Raw genomic sequence first — 16107 nt, forward strand, 5'->3', positions numbered from 1 at the left:
TAATTAGATCTGCTTTCATATTGTTGAGTAATGGGATAAAGTTATCTTTATTTATACAACGGCTGGGTCTAATCCTGGATGCTGAGTGGTTAAAACCACATTCCAGCCGGTGTCTATTCCACAAGTTACCACTGGCTAAAGCTATGACGTTGAAATGCTTATTTACTCTGCTCCATCTCACTGCGCAATCCACTGTCTCATTAGCCCAGCCAGACAATTTATAAAAGTATCTAGACATTATCTTCCACTTCTTTTAGATTAGCAATTTGTTTTCAATAGTGGAGATTTGTATAAATCTTGCTGTCTGTCTCTGACATTTGCAACATTGTTTCTGTATTGAAATTCGATCTCCAGCTGTCTCAACGAACGACCAGCCGGCTTGGGTAGCAACAATAGATTTGTGTCGGGACTATATCTTGTGGAAGGATGAAATTGTATGAATTAATTCATAAAAATAATGTTTTTAATGAAAATATGTACCTTCTTATTTGAATATGTTGGTAACCCGTTGTATAAAAGTGATAATGCCCTCAAAGCCGGTGTTTGGAGGATATACAGTGGCTTGCGAAAGTATTCACCCCCCTTTTTCCAATTTTGTTGCCTTACAACCTGGAATTAAAATTGATTTTTGGGGGGTTTGTATCATTTGATTTACACAACATGCCTACCACTTTGAAGATGCAAAACATTTTTTCTTGTGAAACAAACAAGAAATAAGACAAAAAAACTGAACACTTGAGCATGCATAACTATTCACCCCCCACCCCCAAAGTAAATACTTTGTAGAGCCACCTTTTGCAGCAATTACAGCTGCAAGTATCTAAGGGTAAGTCTCTATAAGCTTGGCACATCTACACACTGGGATTTTGGCCCATTCTTCAAGGCAAAACTGCTACAGCTCCTTCAAGTTGGATGGATTCCGTTGGTGTACAGCACTCTTTAAGTCATACCACATATTCTCAATTGGATTGAGGTCTGGGCTTTGACTAGGCCATTCCAATACATTTAAATGCTTCCGCTTAAACCACTCAAGTGTTGCTTTAGCAGTATGCTTAGGGTCATTGTCCTGCTGGAAGGTGAACCTGCGTCCCAGTCTCAAATCTCTGGAAGACTGAAACAGGTTTCCCTCAAGAATTTCCCTGTATTTAGCGCCATCCATCATTCCTTCAATTCTGACCAGTTTCCTAGTCCCTGCCGATGAAAAACATCCCCACAGCATGATGCTGCCTCCACCATGCTTCACTGTGGGGATGGTGTTCTCGGGGTGATGAGAGGTGTTGGGTTTGCGCCAGACATAATGTTTTCCTTGATGGCCAAAAAGCTCAATTTTAGTCTCATCTGACCAGAGTACCTTCTTCTATATGTTTGGGGAGTCTCCCACATGCCTTTTGGCGAACACCAAACGTGTTTGCTTATTTTTTTCTTTAAGCAATGGCTTTTTTCTGGCCACTCTTCCGTAAAGCCCATCTCTGTGGAGTGTACGGCTTAAAGTGGTCCTATGGACAGATACTCCAATCTCCGCTGTGGAGCTCTGCAGCTCCTTCGGGGTTATCTTTGGTCTCTTTGTTGCCTCTCTGATTAATGCCCTCCTTGCTTGGTCTGTGGGTTTTGGTGGGCTGCCCTCTCTTGGCAGGTTTGTTGTGGTGCCATATTCTTTCAATTTTTTTTATAAAATATATAATGGTGCTCCGTGGGATGTCCAAAGTTTCTGATATTTTTTTATAACCCAACCCTGAGTTGTACTTCTCCACAACTTTGTCCCTGACCTGTTTGGAGAGCTCCTTGGTCTTCATGGGGACGCTTGCTTGGTGGTGCCCCTTGCTTAGTGGTGTTGCAGACTCTGGGGCCTTTCAGAACAGGTGTATATATACTGAGATCATGTGACAGATCATGTGACACTTATATTACACACAGGTGGACTTTATTTAACTAATTATGTGACTTCTGAAGGTAATTGGTTGCACCAGATCTTATTTAGGGGCTTCATAGCAAAGGGGGTGAATACATATGCACGCACCACTTTTCTGTTATTTATTTTTTCGCATTTTTTGAAACAAGTAATTTTTTTTCATTTCACTTCACCAATTTGGACTATTTTGTTTATGTTCATTACATGAAATAAAAATAAAAATCCATTTAAATTACAGGTGTATAGCAACAAAATAGGAAAAAAGCTAAGGGGGATGAATACTTTTGCAAGGCACTGTATTGGCACGGTTTGACTTCGTCTCGGGCCTAACAACACCCAATATATTCTCCAGTCACCGGCTTCTTGGACATTATCACTTAAATATTTGTTGTTTGTTGTCACTTATTAAGCATCCCAAGTATTTTATATTTTTTGTGGTCCACTTATATTAGTTATTCTTTTTCTTTTCCTATTGCTAGCAAGGGGGGCATTGAGTTTCAATATTGGTCAGGTATATCAGGAGATCATCTGCAAATAAGTTTAGTTTATATTCATGTTCACCAATACTGATACCTGTTACGTTTGGGTCATGTCTAATTATTTCTGTAAGTGGTTCAATTGCCAGCGCAAACTAGACAGCTGATTCAAATAACCAACTCATCATCAAGCCTTGATTATTTGAATCAGCTGTGTACTGCAAGGGCAAAAACCAAAATGCGCACCCAGGGGGGCCCCAGGACCGAGTTTGGGAAACCCTGATCTGAAATACTGAGGTGTTGTGATGTTTCCCACTCCCCACCAGATGATGATGTACTCTAATTCACAGTAATGTTGTTATAGAGCTAGCTACTAGCTACCCAGATGGGGTTTTCCCTTCACAGCTGAACAGACTAGGGAAGCTGGCTGGAACGTTCCAATGTTGTCATACATTTCAATGTGTTCTTTACCCCCCCACACACACACACACACACACTCTCTCTCTCTCTCTCTCTCTCTCTCTATTCCTCTCCTGTAGAGCAGACTTCATTCATCCCTGTACCTTCTAAGTTCCCCTTTTCAGCTCTCTAATTCTTTCTCCACAATGTGTATTCCCCCTCCCGCTTTCTCTCCCCCTTTCTCTCTCCCTCTCTCTTACTTCTCTCAAATCTTGTAAAAGTAAATGAAGCTTTTCTCTCACTCTCTCTCCACCTCCCTCAGATGTTTCTCCCTCTGTTTCTCTCTGCCTCCCTGTCCCCATTTTCTCACTCCTGTATTCACCCCCCTTGGCATTTTTCCAATTTTGTTGCCTTACAACCTGGAATTAAAATTGATTTTTGGGGGGTTTGTATCATTTGATTTACACAATATGCCTACCACTTTGAAGATGCAAAATATTTTTTCTTGTGAAACAAACAAGAAATAAGACAAAAAAACTGAACACTTGAGCATGCATAACTATTCACCCCCCCCAAAGTCAATACTTTGTAGAGCCACCTTTTGCAGCAATTACAGCTGCAAGTATCTTAGGGTAAGTCTCTATAAGCTTGGCACATCTAGACACTGGGATTTTGGCCCATTCTTCAAGGCAAAACTGCTACAGCTCCTTCAAGTTGGATGGATTCCGTTGGTGTACAGCACTCTTTAAGTCATACCACAGATTCTCAATTGGATTGAGGTCTGGGCTTTGACTAGGCCATTCCAATACATTTAAATGCTTCCGCTTAAACCACTCGAGTGTTGCTTTAGCAGTATGCTTAGGGTCATTGTCCTGCTGGAAGGTGAACCTCCGTCCCAGTCTCAAATCTCTGGAAGACTGAAACAGGTTTCCCTCAAGAATTTCCCTGTATTTAGCGCCATCCATCATTCCTTCAATTGTGACCAGTTTCCTAGTCCCTGCCGATAAAAAACATCCCCACAGCATGATGCTGCCTCCACCATGCTTCACTGTGGGGATGGTGTTCTCGGGGTGATGAGAGGTGTTGGGTTTGCGCCAGACATAACGTTGTCCTTGATGGCCAAAAAGCTCAATTTTAGTCTCATCTGACCAGAGTACCTTCTTCTATATGTTTGGGGAGTCTCCCACATGCCTTTTGGCGAACACCAAACGTGTTTGCTTATTTTTTTCTTTAAGCAATGTCTTTTTTCTGGCCACTCTTCCGTAAAGCCAATCTCTGTGGAGTGTACGGCTTAAAGTGGTCCTATGGACAGATACTCCAATCTCCGCTGTGGAGCTCTGCAGCTCCTTCGGGGTTATCTTTGGTCTCTTTGTTGCCTTTCTGATTAATGCCCTCCTTGCTTAGTCTGTGGGTTTTGGTGGGCTGCCCTCTCTTGGCAGGTTTGTTGTGGTGCCATATTCTTTCAAATTTTTTTATAATGGATATAATGGTGCTCCGTGGGATGTCCAAAGTTTCTGATATTTTTTTATAACCCAACCCTGAGTTGTACTTCTCCACAACTTTGTCCCTGACCTGTTTGGAGAGCTCCTTGGTCTTCATGGGGACGCTTGCTTGGTGGTGCCCCTTGCTTAGTGGTGTTGCAGACTCTGGGGCCTTTCAGAACAGGTGTATATATACTGAGATCATGTGACAGATCATGTGACACTTATATTACACACAGGTGGACTTTATTTAACTAATTATGTGACTTCTGAAGGTAATTGGTTGCACCATATCTTATTTAGGGGCTTCATAGCAAAGGGGGTGAATACATATGCACGCACCACTTTTCTGTTATATATTTGTTCGAATTTTTTGAAACAAGTATTTTATTTTCATTTCACTTCACCAATTTGGACTATTTTGCAAGGCACTGTATTGGCACGGTTTGACTTCGTCTCGGGCCTAACAACACCCAATATATTCTCCAGTCACCGGCTTCTTGGACATTATCACTTAAATATTTGTTGTTTGTTGTCACTTATTAAGCATCCCAAGTATTTTATATTTTTTGTGGTCCACTTAAATGAGTTATTCTTTTTCTTTTCCTATTGCTAGCAAGGGGGGCATTGAGTTTCAATATTGGTCAGGTATATCAGGAGATCATCTGCAAATAAGTTTAGTTTATATTCATGTTTACCAATACTGATACCTGTTACGTTTGGGTCATGTCTAATTATTTCTGTAAGCGGTTCAATTGCCAGCGCAAACTACACAGCTGATTCAAATAACCAACTAATCATCAAGCTTTGATTATTTGAATCAGCTGTGTACTCCTAGGGCAAAAACCAAAATGCGCACCCAGGGGGGCCCCAGGACCGAGTTTGGGAAACCCTGATCTGAAATACTGAGGTGTTGTGATGTTTCCCACTCCCCACCAGATGGTGATGTACTCTAATTCACAGTAATGTTGTTATAGAGCTAGCTACTAGCTACCCAGATGGGGTTTTCCCTTCACAGCTGAACAGACTAGGGAAGCTGGCTGGAACGTTCCAATGTTGTCATACATTTCAATGTGTTCTTTACCCCCCCCCCACACTCTCTCTCCACCTCCCTCAGATGTTTCTCCCTCTGTTTCTCTCTGCCTCCCTGTCCCCATTTTCTCACTCCTGCTCTCTCTTTCTCCTCCCCTTCTCACTTCTTACTCTCTCCCTTTTCTCTCACTCTCTCCCTCCCTCAATTATTTCACCTTTCTCCTTCTGTTTCTCTCTGCCCCTCTCTCTCCCTCCCACCTTCCCTCCTCTCTTCCTCCATCTTTCACCTCTCTCTTAATCTCTCTCCACTCTCCCTCCCTCCCTCCCTCCCTCCCCCTTACTTTCTCTCTCTCTCTCTCTCTCTCTCTCTCTCTCTCTCTCTCTCTCTCTCTCTCTCTCTCTCTCTCTCTCTCTCTCTAGCAGGGTAACCTGAGCAGGGCAGGCGGTAGGGTGGGAGGGAGGGAGGGTAGTCATGCAGAGCTCGGGGCCTGGCCGGCCTGTAATTAGCAGCTGTCAGAGAGAGAGAGACTTAGAGAGAGAGAGAGAGAGAGGCTGACTTGCCCGATGGCCTCGCAACCTGGGGGGTATTGGGCGAGAGGGAGTGGGAGGGAGAGGGAGGGAGGGCAAGGAGGGCGAGGAGAGAGGGGCTGAGCTCAGCTAAGTATCTCCACAACAATTGCAGCAGTACCTGGCCTTTTAGGCTTTTAGCTACTCTGAGAATGCTGTCTGTCTGTGAGTAGAATAAAGAGATTTGAGCCTCTGGACTAGATGAGTCGTCAGATTGTTATACAGTGGGTATGGAGGGACGAAAGTCAATCATTCATGCATGTCTGTTTGTTAGTGTCTTTACAGTCTCTTGTGTGATAAATGTTACATTTAACATAATATCACAGTAAATAGCTGGCCAGTGCACCAGATTTGATTCTCAGTACAGGGATTATGGTAGAAAAATGTTGATAGTCTTAGGTTAGACTGGTTAGACTGAGGACAAGGAGGGGGAGATGTTGTTGTTGTGTTGCATACAAGACAATTATTGACTTCTTAATTGATTATCTTTTGGTTTTTATTTGCCGTATTGTCTTGTATGCTTGTTCTTATTTTCTACTGTCTTTCAATTTTCTGTTTATGTATATTTTTTCTGTTATGTATACACACCAAAATAAAAAGTTGGTCACAAAGAAAAATCGTACCCTCTGGATGGCTGGTTGGGTGTAGACTCATAATGATACAGCCCCTGATGTGACTGCATGTCCACTGGCATCGGGGCTCTGTCCACTCCTCAGCGCTCTGTTCTGTGACGGGACAGGACAGCCAGCCAGCAGCCTTACGCCCTGAGGGAAAGACAACGAGAACCTTTTAGGAGACACAAACACAATAGAAACGTTTAGAACTTAGAACCACTGTTAAGAAAACCGTTAGGAAACACAATGTTAGAAAACCAAAATAAGAACTTAGAACCTAGAATTTGAACCACCGCTAGGATCCCATCTAAAGACTTGGAGAGGTGTTGAAATGTGTCTTAGGCTAGCAATAGCAATGTTCTGGCAAACACATGCTGAACTGAAATATGCATGCATGCACACACACACACACAAACACACACACCATTGGACTTTTTATTCACAACCACCCTGTCATAGACACACTCTCTTGTAGACACATGCTGAATCACAAACATACTTGTCTTGCCTGTACACGAGGGACAGTGTGTCTAAATGAGCCTTTCTGATGCCACCCAAAGTGTCCGTGTGGTACTGAAGTCATGTGATCCTGCTGTTGATATGCTTGGACAGGCTATGAGCGATTAGCCTGGCTTTAGGGACACAAACAATGATTTACTGCATTAAGCTCTCTACACACTGCCAATCTCTCTCTGTCTGTCCCCAAACTGAAGACACAGGCCAAAAGAGACATCCTGCAGTATACAGAGCCAATGGACTGTCTCTGTGTCCCCAAACTGAAGAGGCATGCCACAATGGAGCCTTACCAGAATCAAGAGATCAACAGGCATGTTTTGGGCACTGTGTGTGTGGGTGTGTGTGTGTGTGTGTGTGTGTGTGTGTGTGTGTGTGTGTGTGTGTGTGTGTGTGTGTGTGTGTGTGTGTGTGTGTGTGTGTGTGTGTGTGTGTGTGTGTGTGTGTGTGTGTGTGTGTGTGTGTGTATAATTGTATGTGGGCAATTAGCCTCAGAAAGCTAGTGAGCACCTGCTCATTACAAGCACCCACATCACTCCAGGTACTATTACTATTACTGCTGTAGGCTCTGGTAGGCACTTAGCACAGCAATTAGTACAACATATCACTGTACACACTGAGAAGACATCAAACACAGTCAGCCAACAGAGAACTTCATGACATGAGGAACTGCCATCCATCACAAGACAGCCCATTATCAGCCTCAAAACTTCATCCTATTACGTTTTTGCAAAATGTTAGGCATCAACTGATTGACGCTGATGTCAACTGGCCATGCTCCCAGCAAGCTTTGCGGTGCCAATGGGAAAAGATGAGCATCAACCAATTGACACTTATATCAATACATTGCATTCAATGGGAAAGGATGAGTGTCACAGGGTTGAAGCTTATTATCAATAGATTTTCAGTCAATGGGAAAGGATGAGTGTCAACCAATTGATGCTTATGTCAATAAATTGCAGTCCATGTAAAAAGATGAGCATCAACCAATTGATGCGTATGTCAATACATTGCATTAAATGGGAAAATATTAATGTCACAGGATTGAGGCTTATGTCAATATATTGCATTTAATGAGAAAAGATGTGTCAACCAATTGATGCTTATGTCAATACATTCGTCATTGGGAAAATATGAGACTCACAGACAGATAGACAAACAGCCATGTCTCTCTCTCTCGCTCTCTCTCTTCTCTAATCCCCCTCTCCCCGTCTCTCTCTTCTCTCTCTCTCTCCCTCCCTCCCTCTCTCTTCTTCCCTTTGCCTCCCTCTGTCTCTTTCTCTCTATTGCCTCTTCTCTCTCCCTCCTTCTTTCACACCCTCCACCCTCTCCCCCTCTCTCCCCTCTCTCCCCTCCTCTCTTTCCCTCCCTCTCTCTCTCTCTTTCTCCCTCCTATCTCCCTCCTCTCTCTCTCTCTCTCTCTCTCTCTCTCTCTCTTCCCTCCTTCACCCTCTCCCTCTCTTAAAATAGCTTCAAGAGCTTTGTCCAAATACTGATGGACTCAATTAACAAAATAATGGACGATCTGACCACAGAGGTCCAAGACCTTAAGAACAGTTTGCAGTTCTCCCAGGGAGAGGTGGATGTCCTGAAAGAGACTTGCAGCAAGATGACAACAAACTGAAAGTCCACGTGAGAGGACATCAGCACTGTCTGTGAATCATTATTAACAATGACTGGGAAAACACACTATCTAGAGGGACAATCCAGGAGGAATAACATTGTTGTGGATAGCATACCAGAGTCTTCACATGAGAACTTGACCGAGTCTGAGGAGAAATTAAGAAAAATTATCACTGAAAAGCGGCAGATGGATCATAAGAAGATTGAGGTGGAGCACGCCCACAGGTCTGGAAAACCTGTAACCAGCCCAAGTGACAGACCCAGGCCGATAGTGGTCAAGTTCCAGAGGTTTAAGGACAAGATGGCTGTTCTGGAGAAAGCCAAGAACTTGAGAGGAACCAACATCTTCCTCAACAAGGACTACTCGGAAGATGTGCGCCAGAGGCGGAAATAACTTATCCCAGTCATGAAAGCTGCCAGAGAGCGTGGGGACATTGCTTACATCTGCTACGACAGGCTCATTGTCCACTCTCCCTCCCAAAAGACTGGGAGGAGTGAGACAGCCAAGCTTCCGGGTCAGTAGCTTCAGCCCCACATCACACAGACATACACCAACTGACACTCACAACTCACTTATTACTCATTACTCACTCACACGCCTGATTGACGGACTCTATTAGCCAAACCATGTTCTTGTCATGATTTGTTTGTTTTCTTTCTTCTTATTATGTCTATCTCCGATAAGCTACAGTGCCTTGCAAAAGTATTCATCCCCCTTGGCGTTTTTCCTATTTTGTTGCATTACAACCTGTAATTTAAATGGATTTTTATTTGGATATCATGTAATGGACATACACAAAATAGTCCAAATTGGTGAAGTGAAATGAAAAAAACGAACTTTGGTGCGTGCGTATGTATTCACCCTCTTTGCTATGAAACCCCTAAATAAGATCTGGTGCAACCAATTACCTTCAGAAGTCACATAATTAGTTAAATAAAGTCCACCTGTGTGCAATCTAAGTGTCACATGATCTGTGACATGATCTCAGTATATATACACCTGTTCTGAGTCTGCAACCCCACTAAGCAAGGGGCACCACCAAGCAAGCGTCACCATGAAGACCAAGGAGCTCTCCAAACAGGTCAGGGACAAAGTTGTGGAGAAGTACAGATCAGGGTTGGGTTATAAAAAAAAATCTGAAACTTTGAACATACCACGGAGCACCATTAAATCCATTATTAAACAATGGAAAGAAAATGGAACCACAACAAACCTGCCAAGAAAGGGCCGCCCACCAAAACTCACGGACCAGGCAAGGAGGGCATCAATCAGAGAGGCAACAAAGAGACCAAAGATAACCCTGAAGGAGCTGCAAAGCTCCACAGCGGAGATTGGAGTATCTGTCCATAGGACCACTTTAAGCCGTACACTCCACAGAGCTGGGCTTTACGGAAGAGTGGCCAGAAAAAAGCCATTGCTTAAAGAAAAAAATAAGCAAACACGTTTGGTATTCGCCAAAAGGCATGTGGGAGACTCCCCAAACATATGGAAGAAGGTACTCTGGTCAGATGAGACTAAAATTGAGCTTTTTGGCAATCAAGGAAAACGCTATGTCTGGCGCAAACCAAACACCTCTCATCAGCCCGAGAACACCATCCCCACAGTGAAGCATGGTGGTGGCAGCATCATGCTGTGGGGATGTTTTTCATCGGCAGGGACTAGGAAACTGGTCAGAATTGAAGGAATGATGGATGGCGCTAAATACAGGGAAATTCTTGAGGGAAACCTGTTTCAGTCTTCCAGAGATTTGAGACATGAATTTCATTTCACTTCACCAATTTGGACTATTTTGTGTATGTCCATTACTTGAAATCCCAATAAAAATCCATTTAAATTACAGGTTGTAATGCAACAAAATAGGAAAAACGCCAAGGGGGATGAATACTTTTGCAAGGCACTGTAGCTTGATATGTGTGTGGGGGGGGGGGTTGTCGGTTCAGTACGTACAATAGGACAGTCAAGCAAGATATTATTGTAACAGTGGTTGACCCTTGGGGTTATGTTACGCCCCCCATGTCCTGTATTGTTCAGTGGTCGTTATGATCCTATAAATCAAACTGCTAACCAAACAACTCTCTCTCCCCTGAGGGTATTGGAGCTGGGCAGTGAGGGCAGGCCTGGATGTTCAGTCTCTATCCAAACTCAAACAACCACCAACTAGCCCCCAACCGGTCTCCAACCCCTAGCCTCCAACCTACGGACACCAACCCCAATCCCCAAACCATTTCCTAGCCCTAAGCCCCAAGCCCAGAGACCCAAAGCAAAGCCTGATACCAAACCACCACAGCAGAAGTCTCTCTGTCTGCCCCAGACAGCCCCTAGCACCCAACCCACAGTCACAACCTGATGCTAAACCACCACAAGAGCCACCACAGGAGGATCTGTCAAACCCTTTAGCGTATTCTACATCTTCTACCTGTACCTACCTCACCACAAAACCTGGCCACACACACTCCCACCACAGACAGCCACCACTGTGGTTAAAAACTTAGCAGGAAAATCAACAACAACTTTGGTACAATTACTATGACTTAATGACATTAATATTACCAAGGTGTGTGTGCGTCTGTTTGTGTGTGCGGGCATGCGCATGTGTGACTGTGTGTCCTATATTCCCATAGCTGCTCCGCCCCTCTGAAAGGTCCCCAGAGCAGACAGAGAGCTAGCTAGCAGCGTAGTTTAGTTTGCACAGGTCAGTGACTTTGCCACACAAAGAACTACCCAGATATAATACAGCCCTACTCTATCTGACCACCTCGCTGCCCAGGTAATACTAAACTACCTCTCACACAAGTCCCATGTTAAAACAGCCTTATAGCCCATTCCTCTGTCTTATTCAGGCCCTATGTTGCTCCAGGAATGAAGAGGCTAAAGTGAGTAAGTTAGTCTCTCTCATTCCTATTTGGGAGAAATGTGTCTACGTGATCATTTTTGGGGGGACAATCCCACATTAGCTCCAAATCCTTTTCGGCCCATTCCTCTGTTACATTTAATTCCTCTTTGGGAGAAAATGTGTGAATTGAATTGAATCTTATTTTTGTGTTGCAAATAAGACCTACGTTAACAAGATGTACATTTGCAATCCCACATGAAAGTGGTAAAGACACTTATTTACAAAGTGATAACCAATGTATATATCTGTGCCGCAGTCAGATGGGCAGATGTACATCCTGCGTAAAACTATCTCTGGAATGAATTAAGGAAGATAAACAGTCATCTGAAAGTATTTAGTTCCCCTCCTTCTCTTTCTCTCCCTTTTTTCCCCATCAATCTTTTTGTCTCTCTCTCTTCCTCTCTCCCTCCCTCGCTCTTTACATCTCTCTGCCTCTTCCCCACAGTCTCTCGGCTCATTCCTGCTCTTGAGACCTCTCCCCCGACCCCTGCCTCCTCCCCTCCCTCCCTTCCTCCTCCCCTCCCTCCCTCCCTCCCTCTCTGGGCTGAGCGCTGAGCCTCTGAGTGGAGCCCTGAGCCTCTGAGCGGAGCAGCAGTCGAGGTGGGTGTTCTCAGGCTGTTATGACTTGGGAGACGATAATGGGAGCTATAATGTAGCCAGCCGTTCCTGATGTGGCTGCACTTGTGGGGGATTCTGTTGTGTTAAGGCCAGAGAGGGAGGGAGGGAGAGAGAGAGAGAGATGTCAGGCTTTCTGTCTCTCTTTTTCTTTCAATATCTCTCTTTCTCGCTCTCTCTTCTTGCTCCCCCACTTTTTCAATCCTGTTCTTTTCCTTCAGTGGGAAACTTTGTTTTTAAATGTATACCCTCCTCCTCTCCCCTCTTGCCCCCCTTCCCCATCAACCCCCCACCCCTCTCTCTTCTCTCCCTCCTCCCCCTGGCCACTCCCTCTCTGAATTCCTGTCAGCTGGGGTAATGGGGGCCAATCAGTGAGTATTTACAGGACTAAAGGCCAGTGTGGAGATGCCATTGTATCATACTGTATACGCCCTGCCAGACAGTCCACCCACGGGACTACATTAACAATATAATATATATATATATATATATATATTTATTTTTTTAAATGCCCTGCTGGACAAGCCAGCCTCAAACAACACAGTGAACAATTTACTGGTGTAAAAATTCTAAACCTTTTTTCTCCAAGAGGAAGCGTTGTAGCTAGTATATTCACTATGTATGATTCATATCAATACTACAGTTGGAGTTGGACCCATTGGCAAGAAAAGTAGAAACATTAGGCTATTACTGTACAAATCTATGAGATTCTCCCTGTCCAAGTATTCCACCTATTTAAGCTCATGCCTGTATGTCTATCTGTGTGGTCCTGTGTGACTCAGTTGGTAAGAGTGTGGCGCTAGCCACGCCAAGGTCGTGGGTTCAATTCCTGCAGGATTAGATACACGTTAGTGATGCACGGGTCAGCTCTTTGTTCACCCGCACCCGCCTGCAATTGCTAATAACCGCCCGACTATACACTGAGTATAACAAACAGTATAACAAACATTAGGAACACCTTCATAATATTGAGTTGATACACAAGGGAAACTGTAGATCGTGGAAAACCCAGCAGCGTTGCAGTTCTTGACACAAACTGGTGCGCCTGGCACCTACTACCGTACCCCATTCAAAGGCACTTCAATCTTTTGTCTTGTCCATTCATCCTCTGAGTGGCACACATACACAATCCATGTCTCAATTGTCTCAAGGCTTAAAAATCATTCTTTAACCTGTCTCCCCCCTTCATCTACACTGATTGAGGTAGATTTAACAAGTGATGTCAATAATGGGTCATAGCTTTCACCTGGATTCACCTGGTCAGTCTATGTCATGCAAAGAGCAGGTGTTCTTAATGTTTTGTATAATCAGTGTATGTCATACATTGCCATAACTGTTCCTGCATACTGTTATGTGATAAAGTGAAAATCTCTGACCATAAACTGCAAATAGGCTGATAGAAAATGCGCAGTACAGTCAGAGATGGCGGAATGTTTTTTGACAGGGGGTGCGTGACCAGAGAGAAAATGCAATAACCCCCCCCAAAAAACGTGAAAAATGTTCATGTGATATTTCCAAATGACATCAGTTTGAGCGGTATTAAGGAAATTAAAAGCAGTGAAAACGACCCAACATGTTTCTGATAAGATTTCAGTTCAGCTTGGATGCATATTTTTTGTGGTTGAAATACTATCAGCTTTTATGATGCTGATAAAGATAGCACCTTTACAGACGCTCCCTATCCGCACATTCACATTCTCTTAAGATGCTGAAATAAATATTTCATATTTCTCCACTCCTGTTCCAGTGTCAAAATGTACATTTGGTGTATAATTTTACTGCAAGAAATGCTTAATTCTGCAGGACTTAATATTATATTATATTATGTGAGAGGTTATAGACCTACTGTCAGTGCCCAGATTTCAGTTCCTTTTCCATTTAACCCATCTGAACAGTAGGCTACATTTCCCTTGATGTGCCATATTTGAAGTCCCCGTCTTGTGACTCTCGAATTTGTATAGCGCCTCACAATCATCCCCCAATACATAGCACTGCTAGCATCCTCTTTTACCACTTCACCAAATCTTTCCCAAACATTACTTTTCTGGCCCTCCCTTCACTTTATTTTCAACTCTCCATTTCGCAGTTTTGCGCTTATTGAATTCAACTCTTGACAACTCCGTCATTGTCCTCATTGAATTCAACTCCGACATTGTGCTTTTTGCCTCAGTGGTTCGACTGTAACCTTTTCTGCCCAAGTCCGCAAAAGGCATTTGGCAATTGGCGTGTATTTGGTGCGCGTACAGTTAGGCCCTAAAGCTTAGGCTTACGCACAAATGGCAGGTACACATTTTGAAAGAAAAACCTCAATGTAGCCTATAGATATCAATTGCACAAGAGTGATACATTTATGGATTTTTGATTGCATTGTTTTCTCTTTATTTAACCTGCCCACCAACCACCTGCCCATTTCATGACCCTAAACCAGCCCACCCTAAGGATATAACCGCGGGGACTGCGGGTTAGGAGTCAACCCGTGTATCACTAATACACATACAAAAACATTTATGCACTCACTGTACTGTAAATAATATTGGAGAAAAGTGTTCGCTAAAAGGGCATATACAGTATATGACTGTATCCATGTAAACTATTTTTCTGAGTGAGTTAGTGAGTGAGTGAGAGAGAGAGAGTGCATACATATGTGTGTGTGTGTGTGTTAGGACTACTGTTAACTCTGCTAGGCTGGTAGGCTGCTGGTTTTCCCATGCTGTGTTCTGCATAACTGTCAGACTGAAACGTTGAGCCCTTGTTGCTACAGAGACTGAGTGACTGATGACAGATCACATGCTGCTCAACACCTTTAAAACACACACACACACACCGCAACACACACCTGTCCCTCCTGCCACCTGCTAGAAGCATATACCTCATGCTTGTTCATCGATGAACACAGTAGCATTCACTAGAGAGAGAGAGAGAGGGAGACTGCACTAGCAGTAGTACAGTAGTAGCCGTTGTGACTAAACATTTTGTGGAGGTTTTCCTTTCCGTCCTTTTTTCAATTTCTACCTTCTCAATTTCCCCTCTCTCCCTCCTTTACTCACTCCCACTGCATTCCCTCTCTTTTCCCCTCCCTCCCTCCCTCCCTCCCTCCCTCCCTCCCTCCCTCCCTCCCTCTTTTCAGGCCACCCACCATCCTGCACATACCGGTGGCTTCCTGCCGCCCTCTCCTCCCTCACTACACACTCCTAACCTCCACCCTCTCCTCCCTCACTACACTCTCCTAACCTCTACCCTCTCTTTCTCCACTTTCCTAACCTCCACCCTCTCCTCCCTCACTACACTCTCCTAACCTCTACCCTCTCTTTCTCCACTTTCCTAACCTCCACCCTCTCCTCCCTCACTACACTCTTTGAACTCCATTTAAGGAGGCGAGGGAGAGGAAATAGGGTAGGGGAGAAGGGGGGAGGGAGGGAGGGTTGGATGGATGGATGGATAGAGCAGATGAGGAGGAGTGTGTGTAGTAGTAGATTGATTCACAGCTGTGAACCAGCTGCAGCTCTCTGAGGGAACAGCACCAACGTATAAACAACCAAAACCCCAAAAGAGAAAAAAAGGACGTCGTCATCGTTATTCCCCCCAAAAGCACTCCTCCTCAACTTTACCACCGCTTCTGAACATCACTGAGAGCCTCTCTCTCTTCTTCTCTGTGTGTCTCTCTCTCTCTCTCTTTTGCTGTTCTCACTCGCTCTTTCCTTCTCTGTTCTCCTTGCCATACCCAGGTCAGTACTGTCACTTTGAGGTATGTACAATACTCGTCAAAGCCTCAGCATACAATACTCACACACACGTGCACAATGCACACACATACACAGAGCTTGCCCTTTAAGCAGGGAGTACTAGAGAAACCAAACCAAATAATAATGTGTTCAGTTTATAGTTCACCACAGTGATTACAAGAGAAATAAGAATCATAACGGTTGGTCCTGGGTGGCCAGAGCAGGGGAGTTTGGAGCCAGGAGGGTATTTTTAGCCTGTCTG

The 16107-nt window shown here is 44.1% G+C and overlaps 1 protein-coding gene across 1 annotated transcript in view; it reads right to left on the reverse strand.

The window, feature by feature from the left end:
* LOC121578319 (zinc finger protein GLI1-like) overlaps window positions 1-16107 on the reverse strand; it is a 122910-nt gene that overhangs the window by 35715 nt on the left and 71088 nt on the right. The window contains exon 2 of the mRNA XM_041892619.1: window positions 6488-6628. Within this exon, the coding sequence (XP_041748553.1) occupies window positions 6488-6558 (71 nt within the window). The 5' untranslated portion in view covers window positions 6559-6628. The remainder of the gene's footprint in view (window positions 1-6487; window positions 6629-16107) is intronic.

Source organism: Coregonus clupeaformis, chromosome 12, assembly GCF_020615455.1.
Source record: "Coregonus clupeaformis isolate EN_2021a chromosome 12, ASM2061545v1, whole genome shotgun sequence".
Classification (NCBI taxonomy): domain Eukaryota; kingdom Metazoa; phylum Chordata; class Actinopteri; order Salmoniformes; family Salmonidae; genus Coregonus; species Coregonus clupeaformis.